A 13,956-nucleotide genomic window follows, 5' to 3' on the forward strand; every position below is an offset into this window, starting at 1 on the left:
GTCCGCGGCCTATAAAAAAGACACATAAACACTACAGTAAATGGCCTGTAAATGACTCTCGTGTCGTGTGTTTGACTCTCCGCTCTGTAACATTGTGTTATTGAAAGAAAAGGAAACTCCTCCGGCTCATTATTCTCCAAAGTCGAGACCGAACCTTGACTCTCCTGAAAAAGTATATGCAACATTATACAGTATATGGTCTCTAAAGCCCCTTTTCCACCTGTGGTCCCAGCTCGACTCGCCTCCACACGGCACGGCACGGTTTAGGTCGTGTTTCCATTACAGTATAGAATCATTGGAATCAGTTAATTAAATCTATTTGTTCACCACTTCCTCCATGAACAGAGCAAATGCGGCTGAATACACCAGACTCCACTGTAAAATATTGAGATTTTAGACATTTCTCTGGTAAATGTTGGAGATAAACCCACGCTTTTTAGGATTCTTAAGTCTTTTTAACTGAGCTACAATTCGGCATTGTTCGGCTTGAGTCTCGTGTCGGACGTCTCTTCCTGTGACGTCACTCTGACCAATCAGTGGCTGGCAGTCTGGCGATGTCACGCATAGTACAAGGCATAAGGTACTAAATTACCGTGAGCACCAAAAATGTTTGATTGATGAAAATTTGTATTATAGATGCACAAAGATTTTCAATCCAATAAACAATAAAATCAAGTGTACAGCATCCAAACCAATAATAATTATTTATAAAGCACTCTCAAAGTGTTTAAAAGTCATAAAATCAAACACAGGCAAGACAATATCCACAATTTCATTTCATATCGTTGCACCGGACACAAACCTAAAGGCATGTGTTCAGTATGAAGCTGTTCTTTCACGTTTCATTTTTCATGCTCCGTGTCAGCTGCTGGAAGACAGTGGTGTATCTCATGGGGCATTACTGCATGCTGACCCATAGTTAAGCTCGGGATAGCTTATAATATTATTCTTTTATTTGACCCCTTTTCTTGAAGCCAAGTTGGCTTGACTGTGCAGTGTGTGCCTCTTGGAAAGGGAAGTTATCCTGAGTGGACAGAGGCCAGATTTATGAGTAATGGAGGACGAACAGCGTGAATGAGAGAGAGAGAGAAGTGAGGAGAATTAATAGTAATCTTATATTTTTGTCCTAAGTCACACAGAGGGGGTGTCTTTGTTTTACCACAGTCCATTTGGACGGAGAAACACAAGAGCAAAACTAACGTCAGGCTCTACTGTGCGTGACCTGTTTCTTGTTGACCCCGTTGTCAGCGCGCCACGCCACCTGTTAGCGCGAGAACACTGTAAAAAAAACCTGTCCTCTCATCCAGGAACCACATCCCTTATAAAAGAGCAAGATGGGTTCCCGCGCAGGACGTGTAATACTTTACAGCGTCTGTCATGTCAAAAGAAAAGAAAACATGTTGTAATGTGCACATATGTTTTGTTTTTATTATCAGGTAGTGACAAGTGTATCACCACGCCGACCATTTGTGGTCATGGGAAATGTGTTCCTGTGCAGACTGGTTACACCTGCCAGTGTGAGCCCGGATTCAAGCTCAGTGCACTGCAGACCAACTGCATCGGTAAGAAAAAAGTGGGTGAGAGAGGAAGTCGGGGTGAGATTGGGGTAGTGGTTTGACACTGGGGGGGGCGGGGGAACACACACACACAACTCACAGAAGAGGACAAGTGCAGGCAATTATTCAGCACGAGAACTGTGTTTATGTTGATCTGTGATCACAATGCCACGGAAGAGGATTAGGGCCACACAGGAAAAACATATTTGAGTTAAGAATAAAGTCAGAATTCTGAGAATAAAGTCAGAAATTCTCAGAATTAAGTCAGAAATTCTTAGTTTAAAGTCAGAAATTCTTAGTTTGAAGTCAGAAATTCTAAGAATAAAGTCAGGATTCTGAGAATTAAGTCAGAAATTCTCAGAATTAAATCAGAAATTCTCAGAATTAAGTCAGAAATTCTTAGTTTATAGTCAGAAATTCTGAGAATAAAGTCAGGATTCTGAGAATAAAGTCAGAAATTCTTAGTTTAAAGTCAGGATTCTGAGAATAAAGTCAGGATTCTGAGAATTAAGTCAGGATTCTGAGAATAAAGTCAGAAATTCTTAGTTTAAAGTCAGTTCTGAGAATAAAGTCAGAAATTCTTAGTTTAAAGTCAGGATTCTGAGAATAAAGTCAGGATTCTGAGAATTAAGTCAGGATTCTGAGAATAAAGTCAGAAATTCTTAGTTTAAAGTCAGGATTCTGAGAATAAAGTCAGGATTCTGAGAATAAAGTCAGAAATTCTTAGTTTAAAGTCAGGATTCTGAGAATAAAGTCAGGATTCTGAGAATAAAGTCAGGATTCTGAGAATAAACTCAGAATTTCTGAACTCAAATATTTTTTCCCGTGTGGCCCTAATCCTCTTCCGTACGATGCCTTACAACAGCGTATGTGCCGTCCAAAAAGCTGCCACAGCTGCTGTGATTCCTTACCTCACAGTGAAGGTCATGACCTTGAGCCTCAGCTCCACCCCGGTTGAGTCAGGAGCTTTTTTTAAAAAAAAATAAATAAATCAAGCTTTGTGATGTCCCGCTTCATCTGCCCTCCTCCTCCGTCTTCATACCGTCTTCCTCTGTCTCCCGTCGCAGACGTGGACGAGTGCGACGAGGACGACCCGTGCGAAGGGAGAGGCCGCTGCATAAACAACTACGGGTCCTACACCTGTCAGTGCCACAGCGGCTACAGCCAGGTCATCACCCAGAACAGGAAGTTCTGTCAAGGTGAGTCCCACAGCAAGAGACTCCAGTCGCCGAGCGCTGAAAGGCTGCCGTTTTGCTCTCTGACGCCGCGTCGGTGCACCGCGAGGCCTCGTCCGTCAGCGCTCTTCATTTGAGAAATGTCCTTGCCTTATTAAAGCGGTGGGACACAATGGTCACCTTCTGTTCTCCTCTCCTTGGTTTTCAGACATTAACGAGTGCAGCATGCCCGGCAAGTGCCAGCACGGCAGATGCGTCAACACAGAGGGATCTTACTCCTGTGAATGCAACAGTGGCTACGCCAAGTCTTGGAGAGGCCTATGCGAAGGTGACAAGCGCACACACACACACACACACACACACACACACAAGCACCGACTCACACTGTTGAAGTTGAAGTAAGCGCACAATCGTGGCCAAACCTCTGTAACAGAACACTTGTTTTTTTTTTTTGTGTGTGTTTGTCAGCATTTTTCGGGAACACACGCCCACTTTGTTCCATGCGTGTAATTCAAACGATGCTTCCTTTACTTCACTGTCCCGCCCAGATATAGACGAGTGCAGAGATCCCAGCCCGTGTCCCGGCGGCGTCTGCGTCAACACTCTCGGCTCTTTCCAGTGCCAGGCCTGTGGCCCGGGCTTCAGCCCTGTCAGTGACAGATGTGTGGGTAAGGCAACCCCGGCAGCAGCACCACCACTGCCCAAACTCCTCAGGGCCTTTTCTAACCACTGCAGGGAAATGATGCCGTCTTTCCCTCTTACGCTGCAAAAGCTTCCTGTATTAGGTTAACGTTTACATGCGCCCGCAACGCAGTAAACTTAACCTAATAGCACGAGTTGAATTAGGGACACTCGGGCTTCTGTTGTGCACCAAATGACATTGAATAAATTGCATTTGGTACTTCAGGGGGACATTTATGTTGCTATTCACGTCCAGCGTGGACTCAGTGACTGCGTGGACCCCTCAGCCTCTGAATATCCCCAACCTTGTTGAACCACATTCGCTGTGTTATTGCTGCTCTTTTTGATATCACTGGCCCCTCGTGAAAAGATTGTTTGTAATACTTCAATTTGGGAGAGTCCAAATATTTTCTGTTGGCCGCGGCCTTGAGCAAACACTGTGCTATTGTCAGAGAGCGCTGGCCACTGTGCTCCCGGGTCCCGCTGAGGCCAGCGCGGCTTTTATTATCGCCGGCAGAACGAGGTGAGTGGACTTAGGGGGACGTAAGCGGGTCAGATGGCCGGTTAAAGTCTGCAAAGAGGCCTTCCACAAAAACACATATTTGTCCTGCAGTGTCATCACGGTCCACTGTAAAAACTCTCAGTGTGTGTGTTGCTGCCACTGTTACATAACAGCCCGCCTGGTGTTACTTACCACATCCCCCTCTTTAAGACCTTGCGCCCCACTAATTTGTTTGGAAACCTAAGCTCCTGAAAGGGGGGGGAGGCTCCCGAATGTGGAAACCTTAAAGAGACCAAATGAGGATTGAAAAGAGGGGAAATTAACTTTGCTTGGAATTCTTCATAATCAGCTGTCACGCTCGGCGAGTCTGACAGCCGATGCCCTCATTTAAGGTTTTCGCGACTTTCCTCGGCGTCCAAAGAAAACAGCATTTCAGCTCTCCTCTGTTTTGTCATTAGTATTTTTTTTTTTTTTTTCAATATTGAGCTGTAACTCTGCAAACGAGGGATAACGCTGCAGGCAAATATTGTCTCTGCGAACATCACCCGTGAAGCACTCACAGTCCCGCAGTACACATCTGTGGTCTGCGCCGTTTCCTCCAGTCAATTGACCATCGCTCAGTAGGTTGTTCCTAATTGGCCAAATCGCGGATAAGCCTTATTGCCGGTGTGATAGAGAAAACAGCTCCGTTCCCCCTGTCGAGGCCTATCGTGAATGCTTGAGAGATGCCGGATAATTGCAGAAACAAAGCGATTCGGCCACACTGACAGATGTCTGGCCGTGCCCACCGGCGTGTGGTGCACTCCCGCTGTATTTTCACTGTGCAAAGTCGCTGTTTCTGTTGTCTCTGTCGCCTCTACCGGTGCCGTCCACCTCTCCACCTCTGCTTTAGACGATCCATTTCGTCCTGTTCCCTTGCTCAGTGAACGTCTTCTCCTCTACAACGTCGTGAAACCTTTGTTAACACTTGATCATTTCCACTATAAAACATTATTTCTGCCTGAGGTTTTCCACATAATCCCTGGGTCAACCGTTCTGACTCATGGAGTGGAAAAGACAGCCACTGCTGCAAGCAGTAAAAAAAAAAGCCTTCATGAATGAGGTTTGGGTCTTTGCACTGATGTAATTTAATGGCTGCTGTTCGCAGGAATTCTGCTCTCTAATTACGTTGGGATTGTGTCCTCTTTTTTTAAATTTTTACTGCTGAATTATGCGCATACAACACTTATTTTTTTAATTTTCTGTTTCCGTTTTCGCCACCACAGACGGTTTGATCGTTTCTTTCCTCAGCTGCACGCTGCTTTTCACCCAAAAAATAAACCAAATCACATTCTGATCCCTTCTGTCCCACAGATGTGAACGAGTGCTTGAACCAAACAGCGTGTGGCAGCGGTAGGTGTGTCAACACCGAGGGCTCCTATAGGTGCAACTGTTTCCACGGCTACAAACTCACACAGGACAACATCTGCCAAGGTAAACGTCAGTCACAACTTTATTAACAACTCACCCCGTGAACACTTCTCTCCAGCGCTACTGCAGAAGCTTTGAAGGTTTATAAAAACAAAGAGAAAGTAGTTCTATCTTCTGAGGCCCACCTCCTCTTCCCCTCTGTATCTTCCCCCCCCCCTCCAGATGTGGACGAGTGCGTGCTCCCGGGAATGTGTCTCCACGGCCGCTGTGTCAATCTGGACGGCACCCACAAATGCATCTGTGACCATGGTTACCGAGTCACCTCAGACAGCAAAGCATGCGAAGGTCTGCAAAGGATTATCTGAGGGGGCTCTTGGGTGTAACTAATCACATCATCGCACTCCCCGGCTCCTCGTCGAGCTGTCACGACAACAAGATAGCGTCTGAAAATGATTTCTTTTTTCTTTTTTTTTTTTGTCAGATGTCAACGAGTGCGCAACTGGTAACGTGTGCCCTTCAGGAATCTGCATCAACACGGCGGGTTCTCACACGTGCCAGAACTGCAGGCACGGCTTTGGACCGTCTGCTGACGGACTTAGATGTGAAGGTATGAAATGTGCGCGTGTGACGAGTCACGCCAATGGTTCCCCGACCTTTCTTTTACATGTGACCCACTTTTTATGCATGGGAAAGCCTGTTCACAGTATAAATTGTGACAGGGGTAGTAAATTTGTTGGATTAATTAATCCTAATTTAGAACACAGTTCACTCGGCTCGTTTTTATGATCAAAAACTGAAGAAAAACATGTCTTTTTTGTGACTTCTTGACACAATTTTTGCTATTTTATATCACAACCATCATAAATTTACCTTAACAACACATAATTTTTTAAAGCCTGAACATGTGACCTGTAAGCACACAGACCCCCAGGATGTCCGTATATTACCCTGGGTACCACTAAGGGTTAAAACATGTACAAATACCGTATATCTTAAGTAAAATGCTGGTGGAAAACAATTGTATTTTGATCCTGATCCAGTCAGATTTGCAGTGGTGGTAAATTAGATTCGGCCCTCCTGTTTTTCAGATGTGGATGAGTGTGCGCAGGGCGACCTGTGCCAAGGTGGCGTGTGTGCCAACACGCAAGGATCCTACACCTGCACCAGGTGTAAGACAGGCTACATGGTATCTCAAGACCGGCAGAGGTGTGAAGGTAAATCCAGGCTCCAGGTTTTTCCTGCAAATTACCTTCAAATATTCAGTCCTGATGGTGCTTTTTTAATTTTTTTTGATTTTTCACTCAGATGTTGACGAGTGCCAGTCTCTGTCTACCTGCTCCAATGGGATCTGTCTAAACTCTGAGGGCTCCTACACCTGTGAGAGCTGCCCGACAGGCTACAGAGTCTCATATGACGGCGAGTTATGCGAAGGTTGGTTTATTTAACGCAGCGTCCCCGCGTGACACGACATTTATCTTCAATCCAGGCTCGCAGATCTTGTTGCTGTGCAGCTTGGCAGCGGAGACGTCTCATTCCTGTGTGTGTGTGTGTGTGTGTCTCACTCCAGATATTGATGAGTGCGCGCTGGCCATTACATGCCCCCAGGGAACATGTACAAACACAGAGGGTTCCTTCACGTGTATCAACTGTCAGCCTGGTTTCGCCGTCTCCGAGGATGGGCAGCGATGCGACGGTGAGACTCGTGTCTGTGGATCGCGCTTTTAGTATTCAGCAAGTTTCCCAGCTGGTTCAGTTTGTGTGTAAACAGCTTCAGGTGTGACAGCCCGGACCGAAAGCCCCCTCATCTGTGTGCAAAATCCCCAAAAATACTTCTTCTAGACATCACATCATAGCTGGATCCCGGGCTGCGAGGGCCTTTGGCACCACGCACGTTTAATCCTTGCTCAACACGGCAAAAAAACAGGCCTCAAATAGAACACGATGATGTCAGGCGAATGTCCCGCGGATAGTTGAACTGAGGTGTTGACATTTGTGATTCCTTGCCCCAGTGATTATCGATCTAACTGATTACATCTGGCGCCCTGTATTTATTCATTTATTTATTTATCTGGAGTCAGAGATGATAATCTCCCATCGTGATATGTCTGCGTATCTGTGTCCAGATGTGGACGAGTGCTCGGCGGCGAACGCGTGCCACGGCCAGCTGTGCTTCAACTCCCCCGGGTCTTACACCTGCAGGAGCTGTGACCCCGGCACGCAACTGACTGCGGACGGCTACGGCTGCGAAGGTAAGACGACGACGACTGTATTTATAGTTCGATGTATCTTTGGCCCTAAGGTGGACATTTGAAGTGTCAGTAGACTGCTGTGAAACTGTCTCATACCTACAACACGATGACAGATGTGCTCCGGTAATTTGTCGTGACGTTGATTTATGAGATCGACGCAGATAAACGGCTGCTTTGATGAATCCGGGGAGGTTAGATCTGTCATGACTTCATGGGAAGCGGCGCAGGAATGATTATTTAAATGGATTCAAACGTGACCTCAGTTAGTCATATATATATATATATGTATAAATATATATATATGGCGTGTTTTTGAATGGAAGTGTGCAGCGGGCTGCAGAGGAAGATCCCCCACCGACATGTGTCCTGTGCGCTGGGAAAAAAAAGCCTTTTACAAAACAAGCCGGCGTCCAAGTCGGCCTCAGATAGGATTTTAATGGCTGTGTCTGATGCCATGGAAAATATTAAGGGCTGAGTCTGAAATGGACTCAGCCAATCCCCCTGCCTTCCGCGTGCAGCAGCGAGCTCGCCCCGCTGAACTCGCTCCGTTCACCCCCAAAGGCAAAACAAAGCAGCCTCGATCACTTCACAATGGCCCGCACTATTTTCTCCATGAGAAACACAATCTGTGCCATCTCGAGGAATTCTCCAGCGTTTGTGGACACAGTCATTATCTGCCACCTGTAATAGCTTGCTGTTTTGGATTGAGTGACCATTCTGCATACTTATCTCTCTACCCTTTTTAATAAAACACTGTCAGTGCAGTCTAATAAAGGAGGCTTAACAGTGGTGCCTTTTGCTTGGTTGGAAAACTTTAAAGATAAATCTCTCTCAGTCTTTGTGTTTTTTTTCATCCTCTTTGTCTTATTTGACGTTCTCTTCCCCTCATCTTCAGACGTCGACGAGTGCCAGACTCCAGGTGTTTGCCCCACGGGTGTTTGCACAAACTTGGAGGGCTCCTACTCCTGCATGGCCTGCGATCCAGGCTTCACAGTGGCACCCAGTGGGCTCTCGTGTGAAGGTACAGCTTCTCCCTTTGTCTCGTGGTCACTGACATCCACAGTGGCTGTTGCGGTCCAGATCGGATTGATGATGCAGGACTTTTCTGACATGTCCGCTGTGAACACTTACAGCTTCTCTGAGAGTGTGTCATGCTCATGTGTGTGTGTGTTTAACTGCAGATGTGAATGAATGCGAGGACGCCGGCGTGTGTCTCGGAGGCCAGTGCGACAACACCGCCGGTTCCTACAGCTGCTCGTGCCCCATTGGACTGGAGCTGACGGACGGAACACACTGCAGAGGTAAAATGTAACCATTAGTGGTTCGCCATTTTCCTGTGGCTTACCTCATGCTGGCACTTTGACACAGCTGCATGCATGTGTGTGTGACAGATATCGACGAGTGCCTCACTGTTGCGGGGATCTGCGGGGAAGGAGACTGTGTGAACACTGAAGGCTCTTATTCATGCATCTGCCCCGATGGATACACCACCATCAACGGGAGAAGCGGCTGCCAAGGTAGAGTAACGCACCGCAGCACGGACACAGGAGACGGCCGGTCATAACGTCATCGCGCTTTCGAGCGGATATTGCTCCAGTCCTGTTTTCTCAAGTTCCGTCATTCAGTGTAGACGCCGGCGTAACAGATGTGTCCTCGCCGCACCGCTCTGTGTGCCGAAACCCCCGGCCCCGGGACCCCTGACATGGCCCGCTCAAGCCAGACGCTCCGTGTAATGGGCCATGGCCTCATCAACCGTCTCGGCTCTTTTTCTTCGCTCTCAGCGCCGACATCAGTTTGATGTTATTCCAGCCGCACCCAGCGATTCCGCCCGGTCACAGCGAGGGTGGAAAAAAAAAAGGAAATGTAGCACAATCATCGGCGAAAAAGGGGAGAATTTTATTTTCAACAAGCTGTAACGCTTGCTGTCAAAATACGCGAAAACAATTTTGACGAGGACGTCAGAACTGGAGCGCTGTTATTTCTGGTGGGTGCTGTGAGCAAGAGGTGAAGTTAAGTCAACAGAGGATTGTCTGCCAGGGAAATGTCCTGTCGTGATAGGGTGCAGGTAAGGTCAGGTATGAGGCAAGGGGGTGGGGTCAGACCTAGTTTTTAGTCATCTGATCAAATGATATCCTGAATTTGTCCACTCAGGACGGGATGTAAGTACCTGAGGATGTAGGTCACGCCTCGCAGTGGGACAAACCTTCCACCGAGACATTAGCCTCAGAGTGCCTGATATCATCCGCTGGCTCTTAGCAAACTGCCCACCGTGCCACCACAAACATCGGACTCTTAATTATCTCATAAATCAGCGGTTGTCGTGTGTTATTTTCTCGCAGTCTGCCAATGTGTGTGTAGCGCCGCTGACACAATATAAGCCAGAGCCCTCTGATGTGAGCATGAAGAGGGAGGTGAGGGGAGGATTAGGACGTATGGGTTTATGGGGATGGAAAAGGTAAGTTAAGTCGGGTGAGACTGAATCGATGCTTGGCCTTGACCAAGGACAAGTTAAGATGAAGATGTTTCACCTCTCCTCCAAGAGAAAACTTCGTCCTTTGAGTCCTTCAAATAACTCCAGTCACAGGGTTAGGGGTTTTGGCTGTGTACCTTGTCGTTCATGAAAGATTCACCTGATAATCAAAGACTGGGAAAGGAAGGAAGCTCTGATTATTTTTGACCTTTTTACCCCGAGGCCAATTACTGTACAATTATATGTCGTAATGCTTTATTTCTTCTCCGTCTCTCGTTTGCCAGCGTGCCAGTAAACGCTCCAACTGACCAATGCGTCTCGCGCTCAGACGAGCGCTTGATTACAAATGATTTTTCTGCGGCGGTGTTTTCCTGTGGATTTAATTAAGGCGGGCGGATAAATGGGGATATTTAGCGACCATCGACCATCTTTTCATTCACGCGTCTGCTCCTCTGTTGTCAGACGTGGACGAATGCAGTAAAGACGACGTGTGCATCCGCGGCCAGTGTCTCAACACCGACGGCTCGTTCCTGTGCTTGTGTGAGACGGGGTTCAAGTTCAACGCGGACAAGGCCGACTGTGAAGGTGAGACAGATTCAACCTTCCCCTTTTTTAATGTGTGGTTATGATGTCATAGTGACATAACTTCTCCTCTGTTAAAGTAAACCAGCGCACTGATTGATTGTCTCTACACTGAGGCTTAAGCGTAACAGGTATGGCTCGGCTGGCTGTGATGGATCTATAGACGCAGTCACGACTGGGCTCCGGTGGAAGTGTCCAAACCTGGCTTAGAGGTTGTCCTCCGTGGGTTCCAGGACTGAAGGGTGCCTGGATAACGTGGCCTGAAACTCCCTCTCGCCTCAAGGGAAGCATGAATGACCCCATTGTGAGCTGGAGGTGTTTCTCTCCCCCGAAACGTCTCTCTTAAGCTCCTTCACAAGTTCTTTGGTTGCTGTGATAATATTTGTCTTGGCCACTTCTTTATGCCTGCTGCGTTTGCTGAGGACAGCTCCACCGCAGGCCTCCCGGCCAACAACTCCCGCTCTGCAGCCATTACACTGGAAGCAGAATAGGGAATAATACGTGTGTGTGCGGGGGTGCGCGCATCTGTGTTAGTGTCTGATTGCACATGTGGTTGCATTTGTGCCTCTGTTTGTCTGTCACTAACCAACAATCTCCCTCTTCTCACAGACAAGGACGAGTGCAAGGAGTTTGGAAGCACGGTCTGTGGTACCTGGCGATGCGAGAACACCATTGGCTCCTACCGGTGTTTCATGGGCTGCCAGCCTGGCCTCGGAGATGAGGACACAAAAGACTGCGGTGAGTGGTCAAAACACATGTCGTGGTTAGTGCAAAAAAGGACTAAAACACAGTTGTATTAAAAAAACAAATAGGCAAATATGGAACCTAAGTTACTTCAGTCTTTCACATAATCCAATGCATCAGTTTTAAATGTTGTTTAACAGCATCTTTATGTTTAAAGAACACCTAAACTACTACTTGCCGTTAAAAGTATCTACAAGAATTTACAAGAAGGTACAATTTTTCTCAAAACGATTCAATGAGTATTTTAAATCCACAGAGACTGAGCGGGAAAAAAAAAATACCCCTGGGTGCCTTTAAACAAGTATAATAACAGCCGGAGCGGATATTATTCCAGACCTGCAGCATTACATCCTCCACTTTCTGATAATCTCTCCCTCATTCTGCTCCAGAGAACGCTTACACATCACTATAAAAGCATGTAAAAAAACAATAAGAGATTTAAGTTCATTAGTGTTTGGAGTCTGTAGCGGCGCTGAAGTTGGCATCCGGGTTCACAGCTTCCTGGTCAGCAGTTTAGGGGAAACTCGGGGGGAAACTTAACAACTTTCTAAGCAAGAGCGACGAGCCGTGCTTGAGCATCCAGTGCTATATGATTCAATCTATTTTAGATTCAGCATTTAAGCTGAGTCATGTTTGTGCTGTTTCTGGGTGAACAATATTTGTTACACAGTTGGGGAATGATGTCTTTGAAATGACTCGGCACAATTGTGCTGTTAACTGCTACATAGTTCCGAAATTTACATTACATTACATTACATGGCATTAAGCAGACGCTTTTATCCAAAGCGACTTACAATGGAATTGAGTACAATCAGCCAGGGGTGGAATCGAACTTGCGACCATGATGTCTTTCGCACACAGGGTACCGGTCTTAACCACTGAGCCACTCCACCCCTAAGATCTAAAATCACTGTATCGGAATAATATCAGTATCTGTAGATACTCGAGTTTGTGATATCGGTATTGGTATTGGACACAAAAAAGTGGTATCATCCGATACCTAATCTATTTGTTTTGACGACAGTTTTTAACTGTTTAGTCGGACAAAAGTGGGATGTTCTTTCACCAGAGTAGGTGCACAAGTACTGTACACAGTGGCTTCATATTCTGTGTTGCAGTGGCAATTGGGGTCAAAGGTTAGCTGTCACAGGGAGTAAACAAAATGCAGCTGTATTAACCCTTAGAACACAGAGAATTGTGGCTGCTTTTGTCCATTACTATGTTAAAACTTAAGAATGTGCCATATAGAGTGTCTTATATCCTTTTTTCAGCACAACCTAGGAAATCTGATGGATAAAAACTATCTGTCATCAACTCTATAAGCACACCTGAGCAAAAAGTACTCAAAATGTTTGAAATCGGATTGAATTTGTGAGATTTGTGAAATACGTCACAGTACAAAGTTTGCTTGGTTCATTTTTATGAAAAAAAGGAAAGAAAAAAACGCTCTAAGGGTTAATTTCTTTGACATAAACCGCAATAACGATTAATGTGTTCACTTTTCCGGCGCTAATGTTCAGCAGCGATAGAAGAAAGTGGCCTCGAATCCACTCACACCGCGCCACGTATTCTTTCTCCGTGGCATCTGTTTGGCACGCAGACACAAAGAGGCCAATGTGAGTCCCGAAGATATCAGGTGCTCGTAATCCTCCTACACCAGAGATCACAGAGGAGATGAGGAGAAGTGGCCCCTGAAATTGGGGCACTTTAGGCAAAAAAAAAAGCAGGGTCGCTCTCACCGAAGCAGCCGATAGTGGTCTCATTCTCCCGACAACAGAGCGCACGGAGGAAACCCTGTGTCTCTGCCAAAGGGTGGAACCCGATCACGGCTGTTCACCTTTTGAGTGGGGAAGAGATTGGCAGGCGCGCTGATATGGTCCCCCGCCTCTTTGCGCTCCCCGTGGAGGAGCTCAGTCACACAGGTTGACTGGCCGGGTCTGTTACTTTTACTACATCTGGACCAACAACAGGCCAGCAACAACAGACACATCTCCACGGCCCCGAGAATACATGGAGCTCACTGTGTGTTTACTGGCAGCGTACGACACCTTGGGCCGGTATTGACACGGTTTGTTGCCAAACGTTGTTCTTTATTTGCTGTTGCTCGTCGATGTTGCTGTTACAGCGCCGTAAAACAACAAGCTTGGTTTATGGGAGACGAAAACAAGAAGCCAAATATTTTTCTTCTTATTAAGACGTGATCCAAACAGTCATCAGAGAGTGACAGGCAGGGGTGGGGGTTGGGGAGAAGCAGTCTGAGAGCATCACATTGGAATGATTTGTTGGACTGGAGCTGGAAGCTGTGGGCGATTGTCTGTGTGTGTGTGTGTGTGTGTGTGTTGGAGCAGAGGAACCAGGAACTGTAACGCTCGTACACATGTACTCAGTGTACGGTGCAGCTCTCAGAGTTTTCGTTGGAATATTAACAGATGGATATCAGGGGCGAGTGCGCCGCTGCCGCCACAGCAGCACAGATCAGTGACAGATTGGACGTCCTCCACTCTCCATCAAACCCCCCGCCACCCCGATCCACCGCTTTATGATGTTGTCTGTCTGGCATTAAGTGAAGTGTGCGAGGGCCTGCAGT

At 46.8% G+C, this 13,956-nt stretch overlaps 1 protein-coding gene across 1 annotated transcript in view; it reads left to right on the forward strand.

The window, feature by feature from the left end:
• Nucleotides 1–13,956, forward strand: part of LOC122783036 (latent-transforming growth factor beta-binding protein 2-like) — an 85,288-nt gene that overhangs the window by 56,767 nt on the left and 14,565 nt on the right. Inside the window, exons 15-30 of the mRNA XM_044047673.1 lie at nt 1,437–1,562; nt 2,624–2,755; nt 2,940–3,059; nt 3,280–3,399; nt 5,268–5,387; nt 5,547–5,669; nt 5,806–5,931; nt 6,413–6,538; nt 6,630–6,755; nt 6,892–7,017; nt 7,448–7,573; nt 8,469–8,594; nt 8,755–8,874; nt 8,965–9,090; nt 10,506–10,628; nt 11,235–11,363. Coding sequence (XP_043903608.1) covers nt 1,437–1,562; nt 2,624–2,755; nt 2,940–3,059; nt 3,280–3,399; nt 5,268–5,387; nt 5,547–5,669; nt 5,806–5,931; nt 6,413–6,538; nt 6,630–6,755; nt 6,892–7,017; nt 7,448–7,573; nt 8,469–8,594; nt 8,755–8,874; nt 8,965–9,090; nt 10,506–10,628; nt 11,235–11,363 — 1,995 coding nt within the window. The remainder of the gene's footprint in view (nt 1–1,436; nt 1,563–2,623; nt 2,756–2,939; nt 3,060–3,279; nt 3,400–5,267; nt 5,388–5,546; nt 5,670–5,805; nt 5,932–6,412; nt 6,539–6,629; nt 6,756–6,891; nt 7,018–7,447; nt 7,574–8,468; nt 8,595–8,754; nt 8,875–8,964; nt 9,091–10,505; nt 10,629–11,234; nt 11,364–13,956) is intronic.

This window comes from Solea senegalensis, linkage group LG16 (assembly GCF_019176455.1).
Source record: "Solea senegalensis isolate Sse05_10M linkage group LG16, IFAPA_SoseM_1, whole genome shotgun sequence".
NCBI classification, from domain to species: domain Eukaryota; kingdom Metazoa; phylum Chordata; class Actinopteri; order Pleuronectiformes; family Soleidae; genus Solea; species Solea senegalensis.